The sequence below is a fragment of the Rhinatrema bivittatum genome, chromosome 10, assembly GCF_901001135.1.
Source record: "Rhinatrema bivittatum chromosome 10, aRhiBiv1.1, whole genome shotgun sequence".
NCBI lineage: Eukaryota > Metazoa > Chordata > Amphibia > Gymnophiona > Rhinatrematidae > Rhinatrema > Rhinatrema bivittatum.
Genome location: NC_042624.1, coordinates 42664318 through 42683442, shown reverse-complemented (window position 1 = coordinate 42683442; position 19125 = coordinate 42664318). Strand labels below are relative to the sequence as shown.

General features: G+C 42.2%; 1 protein-coding gene across 4 annotated transcripts in view; it reads right to left on the bottom strand.

Moving 5' to 3' along the window:
* LOC115100071 (putative ferric-chelate reductase 1) overlaps positions 1 to 19125 on the bottom strand; it is a 114362-nt gene that overhangs the window by 20027 nt on the left and 75210 nt on the right. For all 4 annotated transcript variants that reach the window (XM_029618244.1, XM_029618245.1, XM_029618247.1 and 1 more), the window contains 4 exons: positions 11479 to 11595; positions 9298 to 9410; positions 8075 to 8161; positions 1322 to 1419 (listed from right to left, as the gene is read on the bottom strand). In XM_029618244.1, the coding sequence (XP_029474104.1) occupies positions 1322 to 1419; positions 8075 to 8161; positions 9298 to 9410; positions 11479 to 11595 (415 nt within the window). The remainder of the gene's footprint in view (positions 1 to 1321; positions 1420 to 8074; positions 8162 to 9297; positions 9411 to 11478; positions 11596 to 19125) is intronic.

Sequence of the window (19125 nt, the reverse complement as noted above, 5' to 3'; positions counted from 1 at the left end):
TTTTTCCACAAACAAGAAGCAGCTCTGTTCAAGAGAGTTAGCTATGTAACAGGCCGATTCAGTAAAAGTCGCGGGAGAGCCGCTCTACTGTGCGCGCAATTCAGTATTTAAATGAGGGCCCGTGGTAAAAAGAGGCGCTAGGGACACTAGCGCGTCCCTAGCACCTCTTTTTTTTACAGGAGTGGTTGCTGTCAGCGAGTTTGACAGCAGACACTCAATTTTGCCGGCATTGGTTCTCAAACCCGCTGACAGCCACGGGTTCGGAAACTGGACGCCGGCGAAATTGAGCGTCTGGTTTTCAACCCACGAGCTGATTAAAAATTTTTTTTTTTTTATTATTTTTTACTTTGGGACCTCCGACTTAATATCGCTATGATATTAAGTCGGAGGGTGTACAGAAGAGCAGTTTTTACTGCTTTTCTGTATACTTTCCCGGAGCCGAAAAATTAATGCCTACCTTTGGGTAGGCGCTAATTTCTGAAAGTAAAATGTGCGGCTTGGCTGCACATTTTACTTAGTGAATTGCACGGGAATAACTAATAGGGCCATCAACATGCATTTGCATGTTGCAGGCGCTATTAGTTTCGGGGGGGTTGGATGTGCGTTTTTGACACCTTACTGAATAAGGGGTAAAGCTAGCACGTCGAAGAAGATTAGGTGAGGTGGAGCCAGCAGGTATGAATACGGTTTTTTTATGTACACCAGCACCCACTTAGGTGGGAGCTGCATAGATATAAAAGACAAACAAGATTATGTATTTCCTGTTTGTTATTTTTTTTTTCAGTCTACCCCCAAAAATCACAGATAAAACATTCAGACATTGTAACATGATTTTTGAAATGTACTTGTATTATGTGTGTGTGTCTGTATATACACCTACACAAAACAAAAGTTTAATATTTGAAAGTATGATGTGTTTTTACAGGATTCTGAGGGGAGTGGTGGCCACATTGATTGTTTAGTTTAATTATCAAAATCCTAAGGAGTGGGTGGGGGGCCTTTAATGCAGGGGTTGGGGGGGGGCAGGCAAGGCTGAAGGTTCACCTAGGGTGCCTAATATCAGTCCTAGTACAAACTGGCAGAATGGGTGAGCCAATTGGTGCTCATCCCGGTCACAAATTTTCTGCGTTTCTAGCTTTATAAATTCTTTGTTGTACCACTGCTCCCTCCGATTCTAGCACAGTGCATACTCTCTTTCGGTGAGATGGGCATACACGTCACACCAGGCACAGGGATGGAACTTGATCTTCCTGAGAAGCGTTAGGTGAGAATAGGGCCCCCAGGACACTGAGTTTCACAAGGGCTAGGATGATACACAGACCTCTCACTCTTAGGCGCTGGTCGAAAGAGAGCCAGTATCGGTTGAAAGAAGGAAAGGATCATGACAATGCATCCAAGGATAGGATGAGCTCCTGCATCCTGTGAAAAATGGAGAAAAAAAAAAGAGCATTTAAGTTTGTGTCTTGTGTTTGGGACAGGCTTTCAATCGCCTCTTTATTTACAATTGATGCAGGGTGAGGCCCTGCAAGAGCAGAGAAGCATTTGTGCTGGATTCAGTTTCTGCACAGCTCTCTATTGTGGAAGCAGATAACTTTGAAGTAAATCTCTTCTACCACCTAATTTCTCAGAGCATGGAGTCGATGATTCAGAAGTCATGCCCCCAGGGTTTGTACTAAGTGAAGACTGCAAACCTGATTCAATAATGGCCTCATAAGATGTGGTGGGTTGGGGGCGTGATAAGACAAGAGAGGTGAAAGTCATGGCACAGTATAAATAAGTCTCCTGATCACAGAGCAACACTGCTGTTAGCAGCGGGGGTCACTTGGCCAGAGATGAACTGAGCAGGTAGAGTGTGGGAGGAAAAAGGTGCAACACAATGGTAGTGCAAAGGCAAAAAGTATACTAGCAGCACGCTGCTCACACCTGGCCATCACAGGGGCCTCCATTCACGTGAGAGACCTGCAGCCCCCCACCCCCACCCCCAGCATGTATCAGCAGCAGCGCACTTTGTACTCACAGACACACTCCTGCACCGCAGCATGATCACTACGGGGTTGGGTTTGTTTTAGATCCGACAGAGGGGCTGATACAATGAGACATGCGGTAAAACAGAAGCTTGTACCGAGTGCCCGTTTTCTTAAATGTGCACACAGCCGCATCCCCATGGGGGCCCGTTGTTATATTAAAATGCGCTGGGGTAAATTGTGCGTTCCTAGCACTCAAAAAACAAAACAAAAATAGCAGCATCAGGTGCCCAGGAGACGTGGCTGTGCGTCCACTGCATCGGCCCCAAAATGGGGAAATCTAGCCCTTGGTCAAAATTCCTGTTGCTCAAATCAAACTGTTAGGCAGACAAAAGTACACACAGATTTAGGAGAAGAAAAAAAAACCCAAAACCCCACCACAAAGTTAGGCACATTATCGGTGTGCTGTATTATTTCTTTTTTTTTTTTTTTAACTATTAAAAAAAAACAAAAACCAAAAACAGAAAACAAACCTTAAGTACTGTCCAACCACTATTTTAGTGGTCTCGCCCAACTCATGCTGTACATATTAAAAATACAATGTACTCACGTGCATCTAATACATGTCTCCAGAACACTTATGTGGAGAAGTCTGTTTTTCCAATCACCCCCATGTACAGTCGACTTATGCAGGCTAACATGAGCCCTTGGCTCATGGAATGATTTAACACCAGCTCTGGGGCTGGTAGTGGGCCATGGAGCAAGATAATTTTATGAACCCTCCTCCTTATATCAAGAACCTCTACATTCCAAACTCCCTTATTCACCTGAGGATATTGGACGTCCTCAAGGACCTAACCAGGATATCCCTCAGGGCAGCCGTACCTCCATCAGGTCAACAACTGAATATCAGACCCTCCACATCAATATCAGCTTCTGATACACAGACACAGATTACCTCTACTCTGTCTCAATTTCTAACATCGGTTCAGCAGCAAAATCTACAAAATCCTGATCTACCGACAGAGGTGCCTTCAGCACCTATACCGGAGCCAGCACCGAAGACTCTGCCTACCAATCCATCTCCACGACCAGTAGAGATTCTCCTACTTCACCTTCATCGCCAGGGTCGTCAACCGGCTACCATCTCACCCACAGGAATTGCCTCCAGAACCAGTATCACCACCTGAGGATCTCACATACTCCCAATTTTTGGAAAAAGTGGGTCACAGATTAGGAGTAGAAATGAAAAAGATTCCTGATCCTAGGCAGGAGATGTTTGGTGTACTAAAAATATTTGACACATCGGCTGAACCTACAGCACTCCCTTCTCATCCACTGCTGGAATCTCTTTTGGAAAAAACTTGGGATTCTCCAAACTCCATGACTCCAACTTCAAGAAAAACAGATTTGAAATATAGGATGCGAGATTCCCCTTTTCACACCAACGTGCAACTACCACACACATCTGTCGTGGTTGAATCAGCCATGCAAAAGGCATGCAAATCTTGCTTACATTCAAATAATCCGCCTGGCAAAGACAACAAAAATCTAGATGACTTTGCGCGGAAAACGTACCAATCAGGAATCCTTAACACTAAGATACAGAACCATCAATTTTATGTGGCTCAGTACCTTTTTGAATGCTTTCAATCCTTAAAACCCTTGCTACAACAAAGCTTGGCAGATAATACACTTCCATCTGAATTCCATGGTATGGAAGAGGGACTTTGGCATCTGGTACGTTCCATTTACGAGGGCTTTGAAACCTCTGCAAAGACAACAGCCAATGCTATAGCAGCTAGAAGACTAGCATGGTTACATGCAAGTGCTATACGTGAAGACGTTCATGATAAGCTGACTAACCTGCCTCGTCCCGATAACTTGATCGGAGATAAACTTACCAAAACTGTGGCGAAGTTAAAGGAGCAGAAGGTAGCTGTACTTTCCTTAACTCAACACGATTCTTCATCATCTAAACGTCAATTCGGTTCATACAAAAGACCTTACCAGACACGTCAATATCGGCCTTGTACTACCTATAGGCCCCAACCATACCAACCAAACCGCCATCAGTCTTTCCAACAACCAGCTTCTCGTCAATGCCCACATGTACCTCGTCAACCACAACAGACTACAGACCCTCAACCCCCTAAAAACCAACAGAGTTTTTAGAAATAATGCTGCCACCACTACACGACCAGACAGTAGGAGTTCGACTTTCCCACTTCTTCACACAATGGAGCAATATCACAACGGATTCCTGGGTCCTGAACACAATACAAGACGGATATTCCCTCAATTTTACATCCCCGCCTCCTCTTCTGCATTTGAGTACCACAAGATCTCAAAGTATTCATCGGGAGACTCTCCAAGAGGTCAGTCACTTACTTCAACAACACTGTATATACAGGAAGTACCCCCCTCCCAACATCTGAAGGGATTCTATTCAAAATACTTCCTCATTCCCAAGAAATCCGGAGGTCTACGTCCAATACTGGACCCTCGCTTCCTCAAGTACATTTGGAAAGAAAAATTCAAAATGACCTCTCTCAAATCAATCCTTCCATTCCTGTAGCCCATGGATTGGATGCGCTCCATAGATTTAAAGGATGCATATGCTCATATCCCAATGTATCACAAATCTTAGAATTACCTATGTTTTCAAGTGGGACAAAGACATTTTCAATACAAAGTCCTCCCCTTCGGTCTCTCATCTGCTCCCAGGGTATTCACCAAATGCCTAGCGATAGTGGTGGCACACCTCCGTCATCGGGGGATTCAAATATTTCCTTATCTGGACAATTGGTTACTAGTAGCCCCAACTCCCGATCTCCTCCAAAATAGTTTATTGCAAATGATCAATTGCCTAAACAATCTAGGTCTTCTCATAAATTATGAAAAATCTCATCTTAAACCTATCCAGACCTTGGACTTTATAGGGGCATCCATAAACACCATTCAAGACAAAGCTTTCTTGCCTCAACCGCAGGCAATAGCGCTTACTTCTCTAGCCCAACATCTACTAAGCCTTATGACTACCTCAGCCCGCCAAATCTTGACTGTCCTGGGCCATATGGCGGCATGTACATATGTAGTACCGAACACAAGACTTCACATCCGTCGTCTTCAATGGGGCTTAAAACACCAATGGTCTCAGTTTCGAAGCCCTTTGTTCACCTAAGTGAGACTCACCAACAGCATGAAGACGGACCTTCACTGGTGGATTCGCCCACCAGCATTGACAGAAGGCTCACCACTAAGGCCTCCGACATAAATTGATTCTTACCACAGATGCCTCCCCCACGGGATGGGGAGCCCATCTTGCCAACCTTCAAACTCAAGGATTGTGGTCGTTCCAGGAACGCACTTATCACATCAATCTCTTGGAGTTACGAGCCATCAAATACGCTCTGCAACCTTTCAAACACAAGCTGCGGCAACATGTGATCATGATCCATACTGACAACCAAGTGGCAATGTTTTACGTAAACAAACAAGGAGGGTCCGGTTCATGGAACCTCTGCAAAGAAATGGTAGAGATTCTGGACTGGTCTCACAGCAGGGTAAGCTCCCTGCAAGCCACATATATTCTGGGAATCAACAATTCCAAAGCGGACAGGTCTAGCAGAATTTTTCACCCACACGAGTGGGAATTAGACCAGCGTGCAGCCGACAGGATATTTTCAATTTGGGATCTCCCCCATATAGATCTTTTTGCAACAGAACACAACAGAAAGGTTCCCCTCTTTTGCTCAGTTTACCCCAGTGTTCATCGTCTGATACAAGACGCATTCCTACTGGATTGGTCTCAACATCTATTGTACGCTTTTCCACCAGTTCCCCTGATCTCACGCACAATACAGAGGTGCATCGAGGACAAAGCGAACCTGATTCTAATTGCGCCAGCATGGCTGCGTCAGCCATGGTACTCTTACCTACTCCAACTATCAATCCACAAACCAATTCCTCTGGTTTGTGGATTGATAGTTTGAGCAAAAGAGTTCACTACTCCATCCATTCCACACATCCTTGAATCTCACTGCATGGAGATTGAATGGCTCACATTCCAAAACCTAAAAACATATCTCCACAACTACAAGATATTTTAGTGGCATCAAGAAAACTATCCACCTGTCTGAATTATCAACGTAAGTGGAAACGTTATGTCACATGGTGTTCCTCTATAGGCACTGATCCACTCACATGCCCACCTGAACGGCTATTGACTTACCTCCACATCCTTTATGAGCAAGGTTTGCCTACCGCTTCCTTATGTGTTCATCTCAGCGCGATATCAGCATACCACACTCCTTTCAATGGAGAATCTTCAGCATGTAATGCTCTAATTTCTCGATTTATGAAGGGTGTTCTACATTTACGACCTCCAATCAAGAAAACCCCAGTATCTTGGGATGTTAACCCAATTTTAGAACAACTTATGTTTCCACCTTTAGAACCAATGCACAGCTGCCATCCTAAATACCTTTCCTGGAAAGTACTATTCTTAATTGTCCTAACTTCCGCATGAAGAATCAGCGGACTTCAGGCACTGGTTCACTATTCTCCTTACTTGGAATTTTACCATGACAAAATTACACTACGTACGCACCCTAACTTTCTACCTAAGGTAGTTTCTAGCTTTCATTTAAATCAAACTATATCACCACCAATCTTTCATCCAAAACCGCACGCAAAACGACAGCGAGCTGTGTCTTCATTCCTTAGACGGTAAACATGCTCTTGCATATTATAAACAACGCATTCAATCTCCGAGACCTTCGCAACTCTTCCTCATTTAATCCGAACGTGCCAGGTCTTCCTGTATCAAAGAGAACACTATCTTCCTGGCTTACCAACTGCATACGATTCTGTTACCAAAAACATTCGGAATCATTATCTACCAAACCCAAAGCACACCAAATACATGCCATGGCTGCATCAGTTGCTCATTTTCATGATGTGCCTCTCTTAGATATCTACAAAGTAGCCACATGGTCTTCACTTCACACTTTTGCATCCCACTACTGCTTGGACAAACAGGCTGGGGATGACGCAAAGATGGGGTGGCTAATCCTCCAAAAGTACACTTAACTAGTTCAGTCATTTCAGAACTGTCCGCCTCGTGTTATGTATTGAGCAATCACTGACATACAAATGACCACATGTCTACTGTGCTCAATACTTCAGCTGGGGACTCCCAGACAGCATGGCTAATTCAGCTGCTTATCTATGGGAAAACAGCAAGTTTGCTTACCGTTAGCTGTATTTTCCATAGATAGCAGATGAATCAGCCATGCTGACCCTCCCGCCTCCCCGGACAGTTCTAACATTTCATATCGTATCGCTTTGACACGGACTGAGGAGCAGGCACAGGGATAGGCAGGAGGGAGCACTTCATCTAAAGACTTTGGGTGATCTTAGAGAGCTCCGCCACCTAGTGGCATGGAGGACGTACCCAGACAGCATGGCTAATTCATCTGCTACCTACGGAAAACACCGTTTACGGTAAGCAAACTTGCTTTTCTATCTTCATGGCTGCAGGTAAGACTGCCCTATCACTCCTTTCCTGTCTCTTCCTCTTTTAATTGCTTGTTCCCCTTTTTCTTGCAATGTTTCCAGCTCCTCTCACATGCTGAAAAAACCATATCCTCAGGACTGGTGTTTCCATTAGGTAAACTAGGCGTTGCCTAGGGTGCCAAAGTTGGGGGGAGGGGGGGGGGGGGAGGGCAGCAAAATCCTGCCAGCACAAGACACAGAGGAGTGCTGTGGCAGATCTACTTCTAAGGAAGGAAGCATTGTGCTGGAGCCACCGCCACCGAGAAGAGGAAGTGCTGTGCTAGAGCTGCCACCAACAGGTAAGCTGGAGAAGCAGAGCACGACCGAAGGTTCGCCTAAGGTGCCAACTACTCTTGCACCGGCCCTGCATAACCTTTAATAATACGGAAGGTACAATATATATTTTGTTTTAGAGCATAATGGAAATGAACCATAACTGTGAAGTCCTCAAAGTAAACAGCTCACAAAAGCTGAGCCTATGACATTGCATTAAAGGTATTTACTTAAGAACTGGAGCAGGCTACCATTTTCAACCAAATGTGTATACTTACGCCGCTCCACCCCTTCACATACACAAATGCCAGCACAAAGCCAGTTATTGTTGCTGCAACTGTCAGAACCATCAAGAACCGGTGGGCCTAAAGAGGGCAGAGTTTAAAAATGAATAAAGTCGCTTTTACCATGAGTACGAATATTCTTTTTTTGTTTTATTACACTGAATGATATCAGAGGATATTGAGGCATGACAATAGTTCATACCGAATAGGGCCCGGAAATACTGCAGTACTAGAGTAAAAATAAAATTAAAGAATAAGGACGTGCTTGTTTTTTTAAATATTACCTGGCCTACCTCGACTATAGCACTTCCTCATGTGGTCACATTCATTATTATTTTTTTTAAACAATATTACACATTAGGTTGGAGTAGCTGTTTATTTAATTGAAACCACTATGGTTTTTTTTTACTTTTCATTTAATACAACAGCAGCACATGTAATATCAGAGCCAATGTTTCTCATATGCATTTAACTCGCATCACATTGCTGAGTACATCTTTGCATCAGCAGAGGCACAAATACACCGTAGCTGCAAAGAAAAATAATGCAGGGTACTAAATATTCCTCAAATGTTTACTTAGGGTAACCACTATGTAACGTATACATATATATTTGGAGTTCTAAGATCTGGGTTCTTTACTGGTATATACATACACACCATTAAGGAGCCCAGATCTTATTAGAACTCCACATTTGCCAAAGTGTTACATTTATAGAATGAGTCCTAGACTCAAAACTGCTATAGAATTGACCTGGACATGATAGTGTTCACACTCATTTAACAACTAACATTGATTAAAAACTATGTTACCGAACCTTTTGGCACCTGTGTAAACTGATAGATTTTAATAGCATTACTTTTTGTGCCTTACTGTAAACCGTTGTGACGGTACCCACCTTAATGACGGTATAGAAAAGATTTAAATAAAGTGCAAAAGTACTGCAAGTCTGAACCACGGCAATTTCACAAATTTAGTTTCCAGGAATCTTTTTCCAAAATCTAGTTAAATGTGAACTGAGCCGTGTAAATTAACTGAGATATCACTAGCTTCATGTTATCTGCATCCCCGGCCACCATCCCAAAAGCCATAATTCAGGAGAAAGACTAACAAAAAAGCCAATAAGCACTATTCTGTTCTGGCAGCTGTTGAATTACCTCGCCATCCTGTACTTTACGATTTTTGTTGCAACTAGTCAAGCTGATCATTCAGACGTACCTGAAACCAGATGTCTTTACCCATGATGGACTTTTTGACAGTATTCTTCAAATACCTAGCAATGATCATTCCTATGCTGCCTGTGGTCATCCAGGCTATCAGCATGAGAGCACCTTAAAATACAAAGTAATCTTTTACTCATTCAAGCTATCAGATTCGAAATGACTGAAAATCATCCAGAACCCGTTATAACTAGGGCTGATGTTTTTTGGGGATTTTAATTTTATATGAGTTTTATCAAGCAGCTGCTAGTGAAGGCGCATCTGCTGCTTCTACAGGTACCAGCCTCAGCAGAAGGTTGCCCCTGCTGGCAGCTCGGAGCCACCATTGGCTCTGTGGCTTGCAAAATTAAAATTGCGCCCACCCCGCCCCAAAAAAAATCATTCCTAATTAAAAAGTAAAAGCAAATTAAGATGCCTCTGCCTAGTCCAATTGGCACCTGTGGCTTTTTTTTTTTTTTAAATGTTCAGGGAAATTTAAGTCATTTAACCGGCTATCTTTAGATTGCTCATTCCAGCTAAGAATATACATGGGGGGGAGGGGGGGTTCCAAAATGCATGTATGTTTTAGCTGGATTGGGTGGGGGGGGGGGGGTTTGCAGGGAGGCACATTTTGGCCAGAATCTGAAAATAATGTGCATACAAGTGAATTTTCAAAGGAGTTACACATGTAAATGTAACATACTATTGTAGCAATTTTCAAAAGCTATTTATGTGCAGAAAGTGCAATTACGCAGGCAAATCCTATGGATAATTCAATGGCATATATTGTAGCAATTTTCAAAAGCCCACTTACACAGGTTAAGTGCTTTTACATGTGTAAAACCCAGTTTTATGTATTTAAATACTTTTGAAAATCAGGCCCATAGATTGTTTCTTCAAATCTATGTGGATTATTTTCCGTAGAGAGTTTATTCATACAAATGTCAGTGGGTGCTTTGCACCTGTGGCAATTTTCATAGAATAACGTAAGTGCATAGTTTGACAATTAGATGCAAAGTCCTCAGACAGTTTGAAAATTGTTCTCCCCCCCCCCAAGATAGGTTAAATTGACCAGTACAGCACTAAAGGATAAGGCTACAAAAGTGCAGCACCAAGTGCAGTAAGAATACTAATGAGAAGTAGTAGTTTAGGGCTTTATTTGAAAAGTTTTTTTCCCCATAGGCACAGAATTGGCAAAATTCCTCTTGAGTAAGGCCCTACTGGGTGGGGGGAAGAAGGATTTCTAATGGGCCCACAGCTGGATGTACGTAGGTGACGTGTAATCCACCCATCTCTCAACAGTATCAGCGTTTGTATCTACATTTTGCTTCTACAATGGCAGGGATACTTGGAGGCGGTAATTTATTTATTTATTTTTTTATTGTGACAACTATTTTTATACATACTATTACATTTTTTTTTCAAGGCCTACTATAGGTTTGTATATAAAAAAATTTTGCAATAAAAAGATATGAAAACACCCAAAGTTTTTGTTTTTTTTTAAATCGGGTAGAAATATGGCAACAAATCTTGCTAATCTTTTCAAGTGTCCAAACAGCCAAGTATTTTAAGGATCTTCAATCAGTTTACTTTTAGGGTGCTCTTCCCATGATGATTCCAGTTACTCTCTGTGCCTGAAACATTCATATGCTTCAGACTCTTGGGGGGGGGGGGTTTCAGCGGGGGATGCAAATAAACCAACCTGTGTCTCGTTCGCCCCCCCTCCCTCCAAGTATCCTAGTTGTTTATGCCATGAGGGACAAAAAGTCAGTTGGGCCATAGCTCAGGGGGCCGACCCCATTCCACTGCCCCTGGCCAGCCCCTATGGTGCTTTGGGACATCAAGGTGATGGTATATAAATAATGAAATATAACTGTTGGTTTGCGACAGCATCACTTATAAAGCATCATGGCAGTTTGAGGTTCTTGGAAACTTAGACGGCCCCTCCTTGTCTCTGATCACACCTGGCATCATAAAATATTCCAAATAGCTGAGAAAGCCAAAAAAAACAAAAAAAGAGATAAGAATTTTTATTTGTATGATTTTGTTAGTGAAGCTTTTCCTTTCACCTAAGCTCTGACAGCTAGCTTTGGATTTTTTTTTTTTGCATTGCAAACCAGTTACAAAGATTTATTATTTGACTTCTGCGCCAACAAGTAGTCTCATTAAAAAATCTTCTAAAATAAACACAGTTACGTACCATGGACCTTTAGTATTGTAAATGAAGACTCAGTACTGGCAGGCGTTGTAATCACACTTTCCATAGAAACTGCCTGATCAGTGATAAAGGGATCCCTTGAATGTTTCATAATCTGCCCTGTAAGTATTTACAAATGAGTTAACATTATCGTTCTCCTTTAAATACTAAAATACTGAGACAGCTCGACTTTGGTGTAGTAACTACAGGGGCAAGGAGCTCCTTACTCCTGCCCCCCCCCCCCCAAATCCTGCCCCCCCCTTACTCCTGCCCCCCCCCCAAATCCTGGTTCAAACTGCCCCTTCACCCTTTCCCTCTCTTGTTCTGACTTTTCTCTTCTCTCTCCCTTCTCTCCGTCCTTCCGTCCCCCAGGTTCCTTGCCCCTGCATCCTTTCCTCTTCCTTTCTCTCTTTGCTCCCAGCAATGAGCGGCACAGCTGAGCAAGGCTGAGTTGTAGGACTGTTAGTGATGAGAAGGAGGAAAGAGCAAAAAAAAAAAAGGAAGCTACAGCAGAGTGACTGGCTCGCCTTTTTCATCTGTAAGAACGATAAGCCTGAGCCAGGTGTTGGGCTCCTACCAACTTTGAGCCTTCCTAGCCTCACTTGCAGAAATTCTCTCTAAGTCTTTTTACTTCTTTATTTGATAGGATACCCATGCCCAGGCCTAATTTCTTCTTCTGTCCTATTAAATTTTATTTCCTATGGGTTTTCTTACACTTCTTTGAATAAGAGACTTGTATTTGTTATGGCCCCTCCATTTGTTAATACTCTCTCTTCCTGAATCCAATCTTCTGTTGTCCAAGCTGTACCTGGCACATAACAAAGAGACAGCTACACTTATTTGTTTACGTTTATATTTAAATTTCAAATGTAGTTTGACTTGTATTTTTACTGGTTGTAACATGCTATACATGCTTTACATGTAACATGTAAAGCCTGTTGCTGTCATTTGTTTACATCCTGTAAAACCTGTTGTATGTATAGCCTGTTGCTAAGTTATTGTTTACTGTAAGTATTACAAACAATATACCCGTGTTAACAGTTAAATATTTTCAGTTTTTATTCTTTAACAATCCTTTAAAAATACATAAAACATCACCTATTACATCCACCATTCATACCACACTCATTCATACAAAAATGAAATATTAAAATTTGACAATACAAACTTGTTACACTTTAACCATACAACAATATTGCAACAATCCATGCAATATTGTTGTATGGTTAAAGTGTAACAAGTTTGTATTGTCAAATTTTAATATTTCATTGTTGTATGAATGAGTGTGGTATGAATGGTGGATGTAATAGGTGATGTTTTATGTATTTTTAAAGGATTGTTAAAGAATAAAAACTGAAAATATTTAACTGTTAACACGGGTATATTGTTTGTAATACTTACCAGTGATAATACCTGTGGTAAACCCAGGATAGTTTAATTATATATTTGACCATAATTGTTTACTGTAAACCAAGGTGATGTATATCTATACGTGCCGCGGTATATAAGAATCACTAAATAAATAAATAAATAAAAATAAATGCTCCAAGAGCTGTATGGCAATAAAGCATGAAGCAAAAATAAGTAAAAAAGAAACAAAATTATTACTATTATTACGTTAGAATCTAAGGAGGGATGGCATCACAGCACCCTGTGGATTTAAAACGTTTAAACAGGAAGAGCTTTCCAAACCTTTGCACATCAGTATATCATCAAGAACATAATATGGATCAGAATAAAACAATTTGATTGTAATTATGAACACATATGAAATAGACATGTGATTATGTCACATGTATGAGAACTCAACATATACAAATGAAAAATAAAATAAAAATTATCCCAAGTGTTTTCTATTTTAAAACTGTTACTTTGGTGAGCTACATTTATTAATAATTAAAAGTTGTACAGTTATCTCCTGTCCATGGCCTTCATTTTTCAGTCCCCCTGTTTCCAATTAGCTGAGCCCTCAAAAGTGTATACTGAGTTCAGCGTGATCCTGCTATTTTGCTTACCCTTGGCAAACAGGCTCGCATTAAGTTAACTATTAAAATTTGCATGTTTGTATCTGTAAATGAAGGGATATATGCAAATGAGGGGTTACTGAGCTCATGCTAAATATTGTGGTATGCTTACTCTCCACACATATTACATACCACTCTCCAAATCGTATGAAAATACAGCCTTGATACTTTCTAACTATATGAAAGCAATAAAGCAAGAACTTTCACAACTTAAACGAACATTAAAGCCCAAAAAGACCAAAATCATCTGGATGAGTAGAAACACTTCAATAGAGTTAAGCCACCTGTCCTGGACATTGGAGGGGGGGGGGGGATGTTATAAAATTGGGCGTAGATTTGTTCGCGCCGGGTTGTGCGAACAAATCTACACCCGCGCATAACTTTAAAAATCCACTCCATAGCTCTTTAGGAAAATCTAATATAAAATACCAATATGCCGATAACAACATCAGTGTCTGAACCTTAGATTATGTTATTGATCAAGAAATAAGCCTTGAGCGATGTAAAGTGTAACAAGATAACATATTGAATATAACATGAAAGATAACGAATTTGAAATTATAGGTTACAATCCATCAGATCACCCTAGCTAACTTGTTCTTGATGCTGATGTGTTGACCTAGAATACGTATTTGATCTAAAAAAGCCATTAGGAAAACAAAGGGGATAGATGCCCAAGTCTTTTTCAAATCTTTATTGAAGTAGAGATGTGTTTAAAATGTACTGCCCCGGGACTTCCGGTAGCATGGTGGAGGAGTAGGACGCGCTTCTGCAGAGGTCCGTCCTCCCCCCCTCCACATCGCTTTTCATTGCTCACCCCGGCGCCTTTCTCCTGTCTAGAAGCGACACTATTTAACTCACAGTTTCAGCGATTTTATTTTGGCACCAGTGCGACTTGGAATCGTCGCAGCACAGCGATTCATGGCGGCGAAACCCCAGCACAGAGGCCCGGACAAATACCGCCAAACTGAACTCAAAATGGCGCCGGCGGCTGGCTCCCCTTTGTCCCCGGAACATTGGGACGGTAAGGTTACGGAGATGGTCGATGCCATGGTCGCTGCTTTAGATGAGAAGTTTGATAAGCTGTACCAAAAATTTGAGAATATGAGCCAGCTTTTCACGGAGTCCACGAAACGGCTGCAGGAGGCTGAGACACGAATCTCATCGGCTGAGGATCAGTTGCATACCCTTGAGAACCAAGTCCTGGATTTAAAAGCGGAGAATGAGAAACAGGCTAAAAAAATTGATGACCTGGAAAACCGCTCATGCAGAGGTAATCTCCGCTTTATTGGTTTCCCTAAACACTAAAGGCCTGTGATCTACCGGATCTTCTGGAATCTTGGCTCCCGCAGGTCTTGGACCTCACACAGAAACATGGCACCCTGAGGGTCGAACGAGCACATAGACTGGGGCAGAAGCAATCTAATCCTCAGCGCCCATGTCCGGTTATAACTAAGCTCCTTACTTTAGCTCATAAAATGGAAGTTTTGCTTGCATACAGGAAGAAGAGAAATATAGACTATCAGGGGACCTCGATCTTAATATTTCAAGATTACTCTGCTTTGGTGGTATCTCAAAGAAAAGCATTTTCAACCGTCTGCACCCAGCTGATACACCATAAAGTGCCTTTTATGCTTCAGTTTCCTGCTAGACTCAGAATCACCTGGCAGAATGAGTCTCGCTTCTTTGAGTCGGTTGACGCAGCGCAACAATATGTGAGCACCCTTCAACTTTCCAGCGGGTGAATAAGACAAATTCTTCGCTGAGCTTCATTTTATAAGTTTGGGAGAAGGCCATAATCTTTAGGGGTTCCTTTGTTACGTTGGACTCTCTATACCACTAAGTGGACCCCTTTTCTGCCCATTGTGGGTTGTATTCAACAGGATATGGCAAGGTTTGATTTTGGTTTAAACCAAATTGTGACCATTTATTTCCGTAAATTGGTCAGTAAATATTTTCATGTTGTCTCTCACTTCATGTTTGTAGCTACGGAGGGCGATCTTTTACTGACTGGTCTTACTAGCTACCCATGATATACATATGGAGTGGGTTATTCTAACGTCAGTATTGGATATGACAGTTTTTTACAATTAAGACCACACCCGGATCCAGTTGCTGGCCATTGAAAGAGCACTATCGAGACTGTCACGTCATCTCCTGTATGGATCTATTAATGGGGGATACTTCTTCTTAAAATTGTTTCCCCTCTTTCCCTTGTTCTTATGGGGGGGGGGGGGGGGGGTGATCCATGCAGAAGGAAGTCCAACTCTCTATGGTTAGAGAATGGGTAAATGTGAGGTGGGTAGAATTTGGGGGGAGTGATTGGGAACTCAGGACATCGGATTTATTGTTAATAGGAAGAATTTTTATGTGTTACCACAGGGTTCCGTTGGGATTTTGGATTCGGGTTTAGGCTGGGAGACCCGAGTTCTTGGTTTTACTCACTATTCTTGTTACAATATTTTCTTCTTCAATGCTATGTTATGTCCCAGTCTGTAATACGTTTTGGGTCCTGGAATGTTTCTGGGATTGGTTCAGTAGTAAAGCGCTACAAAAGTTTACAATCACTACAACGCCATCATGTCCACATCGCTTTCCTGCAGGATACAAAATCAGATGCGCCTGAACATTAGAAACTCCTTAGAATGTGGGTACACCAGGTATTTTCAGCGCAAAGCTCATCTCGAGTGGCAGGTGTCGCAGTTTTGATAGGCAAGCAGCTTTCCTTTCAATTGGAACACATGATAGCGGACGATGAGGGCTGCTACCTTATCATAATTGGTCAAATTCAAGGACAGGACTTTACTCTTTGCCACTTGTATGCTCCTAATGTTTATAAACATGCCTTTTATACTGATTGATTGCACTGCTGGCTGCCCATGCTAAAGGTCATCTATTGCTTGGGGGCAATTTTAATTGTGTCTTGGATCCTACCTAGGACCGCTCAACTAAAAAAGCTGGGCCGGGGGATGCTCCCACTAAGGGTGTTTCACTGGTATGTCAGGCTTTAGATGTACTTGATGCTTGGAGGACGCTCCACCCTTTTGGTTTAGAATATGCTCACCTCTCCCGGGCTCATGGAACGGGGTCCCGAATTGATTACATGCTAACTCGGAGCACGTATTTTGCCAGAGTACTACGGGTGGAGTTGGGCCCTTTAGTAATATCTGACCCTACTCCTGTTCTCTTAGATTATTTGGTTCGGGCACCAGACTCTTCCTCACGCCTTTGGCGATTTCTCCGTCGCTTGTCTGGAGACGGACCTTTTCGTACCTACCTTCTTCAGCAATGGAATGATTATGTTGAACATAATGAGCAGCATAAGTCTAATCCCTTGCTGTTTTGGGAAGCAGCGAAAGCAGTCCTAAGGGGTGCTTTGATTGCCTATGCCGCTCGCAATAATAAGGCCCAATTGCAACAGATCCGTGCATTAGAGGAACGCCTATTGCTTGCCAAGCGTGCTTATGAAAAGTCTCCTACGCAGCATTATAAATCAATACTACATACTGTTATGCATGAACTGAATTCCCTATTATATGATCATGTGAGGAAATCTGCTTTTTATTTTAAGGCTAAGTATTACCATCAGGGTGGCATATCGGGTAGACTTTTGGCGAACATGACTAAATCTTGAGGAAGTAAGATACACATAGCGGCACTGCGAACACCTACCGGTACCTTAATTAACACAAATCAAGCCATGGGTGATCTTTTTTGCCAATATTACCGGCAGCTTTATCAGGCTGATTCGGTAGAACCGGAGGCCATTGCATATTATTTGACTCACTCAGGATTACCTTGTCTAACTGATGATCAATTGATCAACTAAATTTGCCAATCCAACCCCGGGAACTTCAATTAGCAATAAAGAAGGCCAAACCTTTGAAGGCCCCGGGCCCGGATGGGTACCTGGCTGAGTTTTATAAGATCCTTTCTGCTCAAGTGGCACTACATTTGGCAGAAATGCTGAGCGATCTCATTGAACATCCAGCTTCTCCTTTATATCGCAATCTGGCCTATATAACAGCCATACCCAAGGACAAAAAGGATCCCACCTTACCGGAATCTTATAGGCCGATTTCCCTTCTTAATTTTGATATGAAGCTCCTGGCAAAGGTGCTGGCTACTCGCCTTTCATGTCTCTTACCTGACCTAATACACGAGGTGGGTTTTGTGAAAGACCGCAGTTCTTCCTCCAATGTTCGAAAAATATTGTCTTTCCTTGAGACATGTCATTGGCAAGATATCCCATCTATTTTGATAAGCTAATGACCACATCCTATTATACCCCATTGACGATTGAACAGGTACAAGTCCAGCCTTTAAAACTTGCTTATGTTCTCCATAAGCCCTTGTGCAAGCTCCCAGTTTATCTACACACTAGTGTGTTAGTTAAACCTACCTATGTTGCTTGGAAGTGGGCTTGCCAACGATTCCAATTTTCTCGTGGGGTCACCCACTTTCTGCCCCTTCTAGGCATCTTGGATTTCCCCCCTGGCTTGCACAATCAGCTTTTTGAGACTTGGTATGAGAAAGGTATTAAGTCTGTTTGGCAAACAGTAGATGATTTTAATATGGTTAATTCTTTTGCCATGTTACAAGATCTTTATGGTATACTGCAAAGTCATTTCTACGCATACCTGCAGGTCCGACACTACATTGGTACTCTACAGCTACCGGACCCTCATCACCCTGCTTGGGAATTTTTGTCGGATTTTTTGGACTTGACAGACTCTACTTGCCATAGACTCTTTTTGATATAAACTGCTAGATAGCTCCCGAGCTCTCCCTAATTGGTACAAGGTGGTAGCTGGCTGGAATAGGGAGTTGGGAATATCTTTAACCACACCCTATTATAGGCAGTGTTTTTCTAGGGCACAATCTTTATCGGTGCCTGCCCCTTTGCTAGAGCTTCAATTTAAATTTTTACATAGATTTTACATGGCCTCCGTGCAGGCAAGCAAATTGGGGAGGGGTGGCTCTGGATGCTGTCCCAAATGTGGGCCCTCCCGTAATACTCTTGGTCATCAATTTTGGTCTTGTCCCACTCTTAGATTATTTTGGGGGAAAGTGCATAGCTATCTCCAGCGGATGTGTACCATTCAATTTGCCTTTCATGTTAATGTTTTTCTCTGGGATGATAGCCAGGGTATATTTTTTACAAAGCAGACTACTAGGTGGTGGTTCCGCCTAGTGATTTTACTAGCCAAGAAATGTATTCTACAGAAGTGGTTGACTGCTGATCCCCCCACTTTGACACAACTGCGTAACCTTATTCATCAGACTTGTTTGTTGGATAAATATATTACAAAATTGGAATGGTTTCGCCCTCAAAGGCTCTTTGTTACTCGTTAAGAGAAATATCTCTTTTCTTTATCTCCATCGGCACGGAGTTTAATTCTTAATGATCTGTCTATATGTTAAAAACTGAATATGAATGTCTATCTTGGAGCCTGATACTTTGTTCTACTTAATACCATATCGATTATATCCTGGGGGGGGAATTGCTTAGACATGTTTTGTTCCTGATCTGATCAAAGGAGGTCTTTTCCGGCTTCCAGGAACCCGGCTGGAAAGACACGTATGCACTATAAGGTCTGCTACTTTATGGAACAATTGTTCAAAA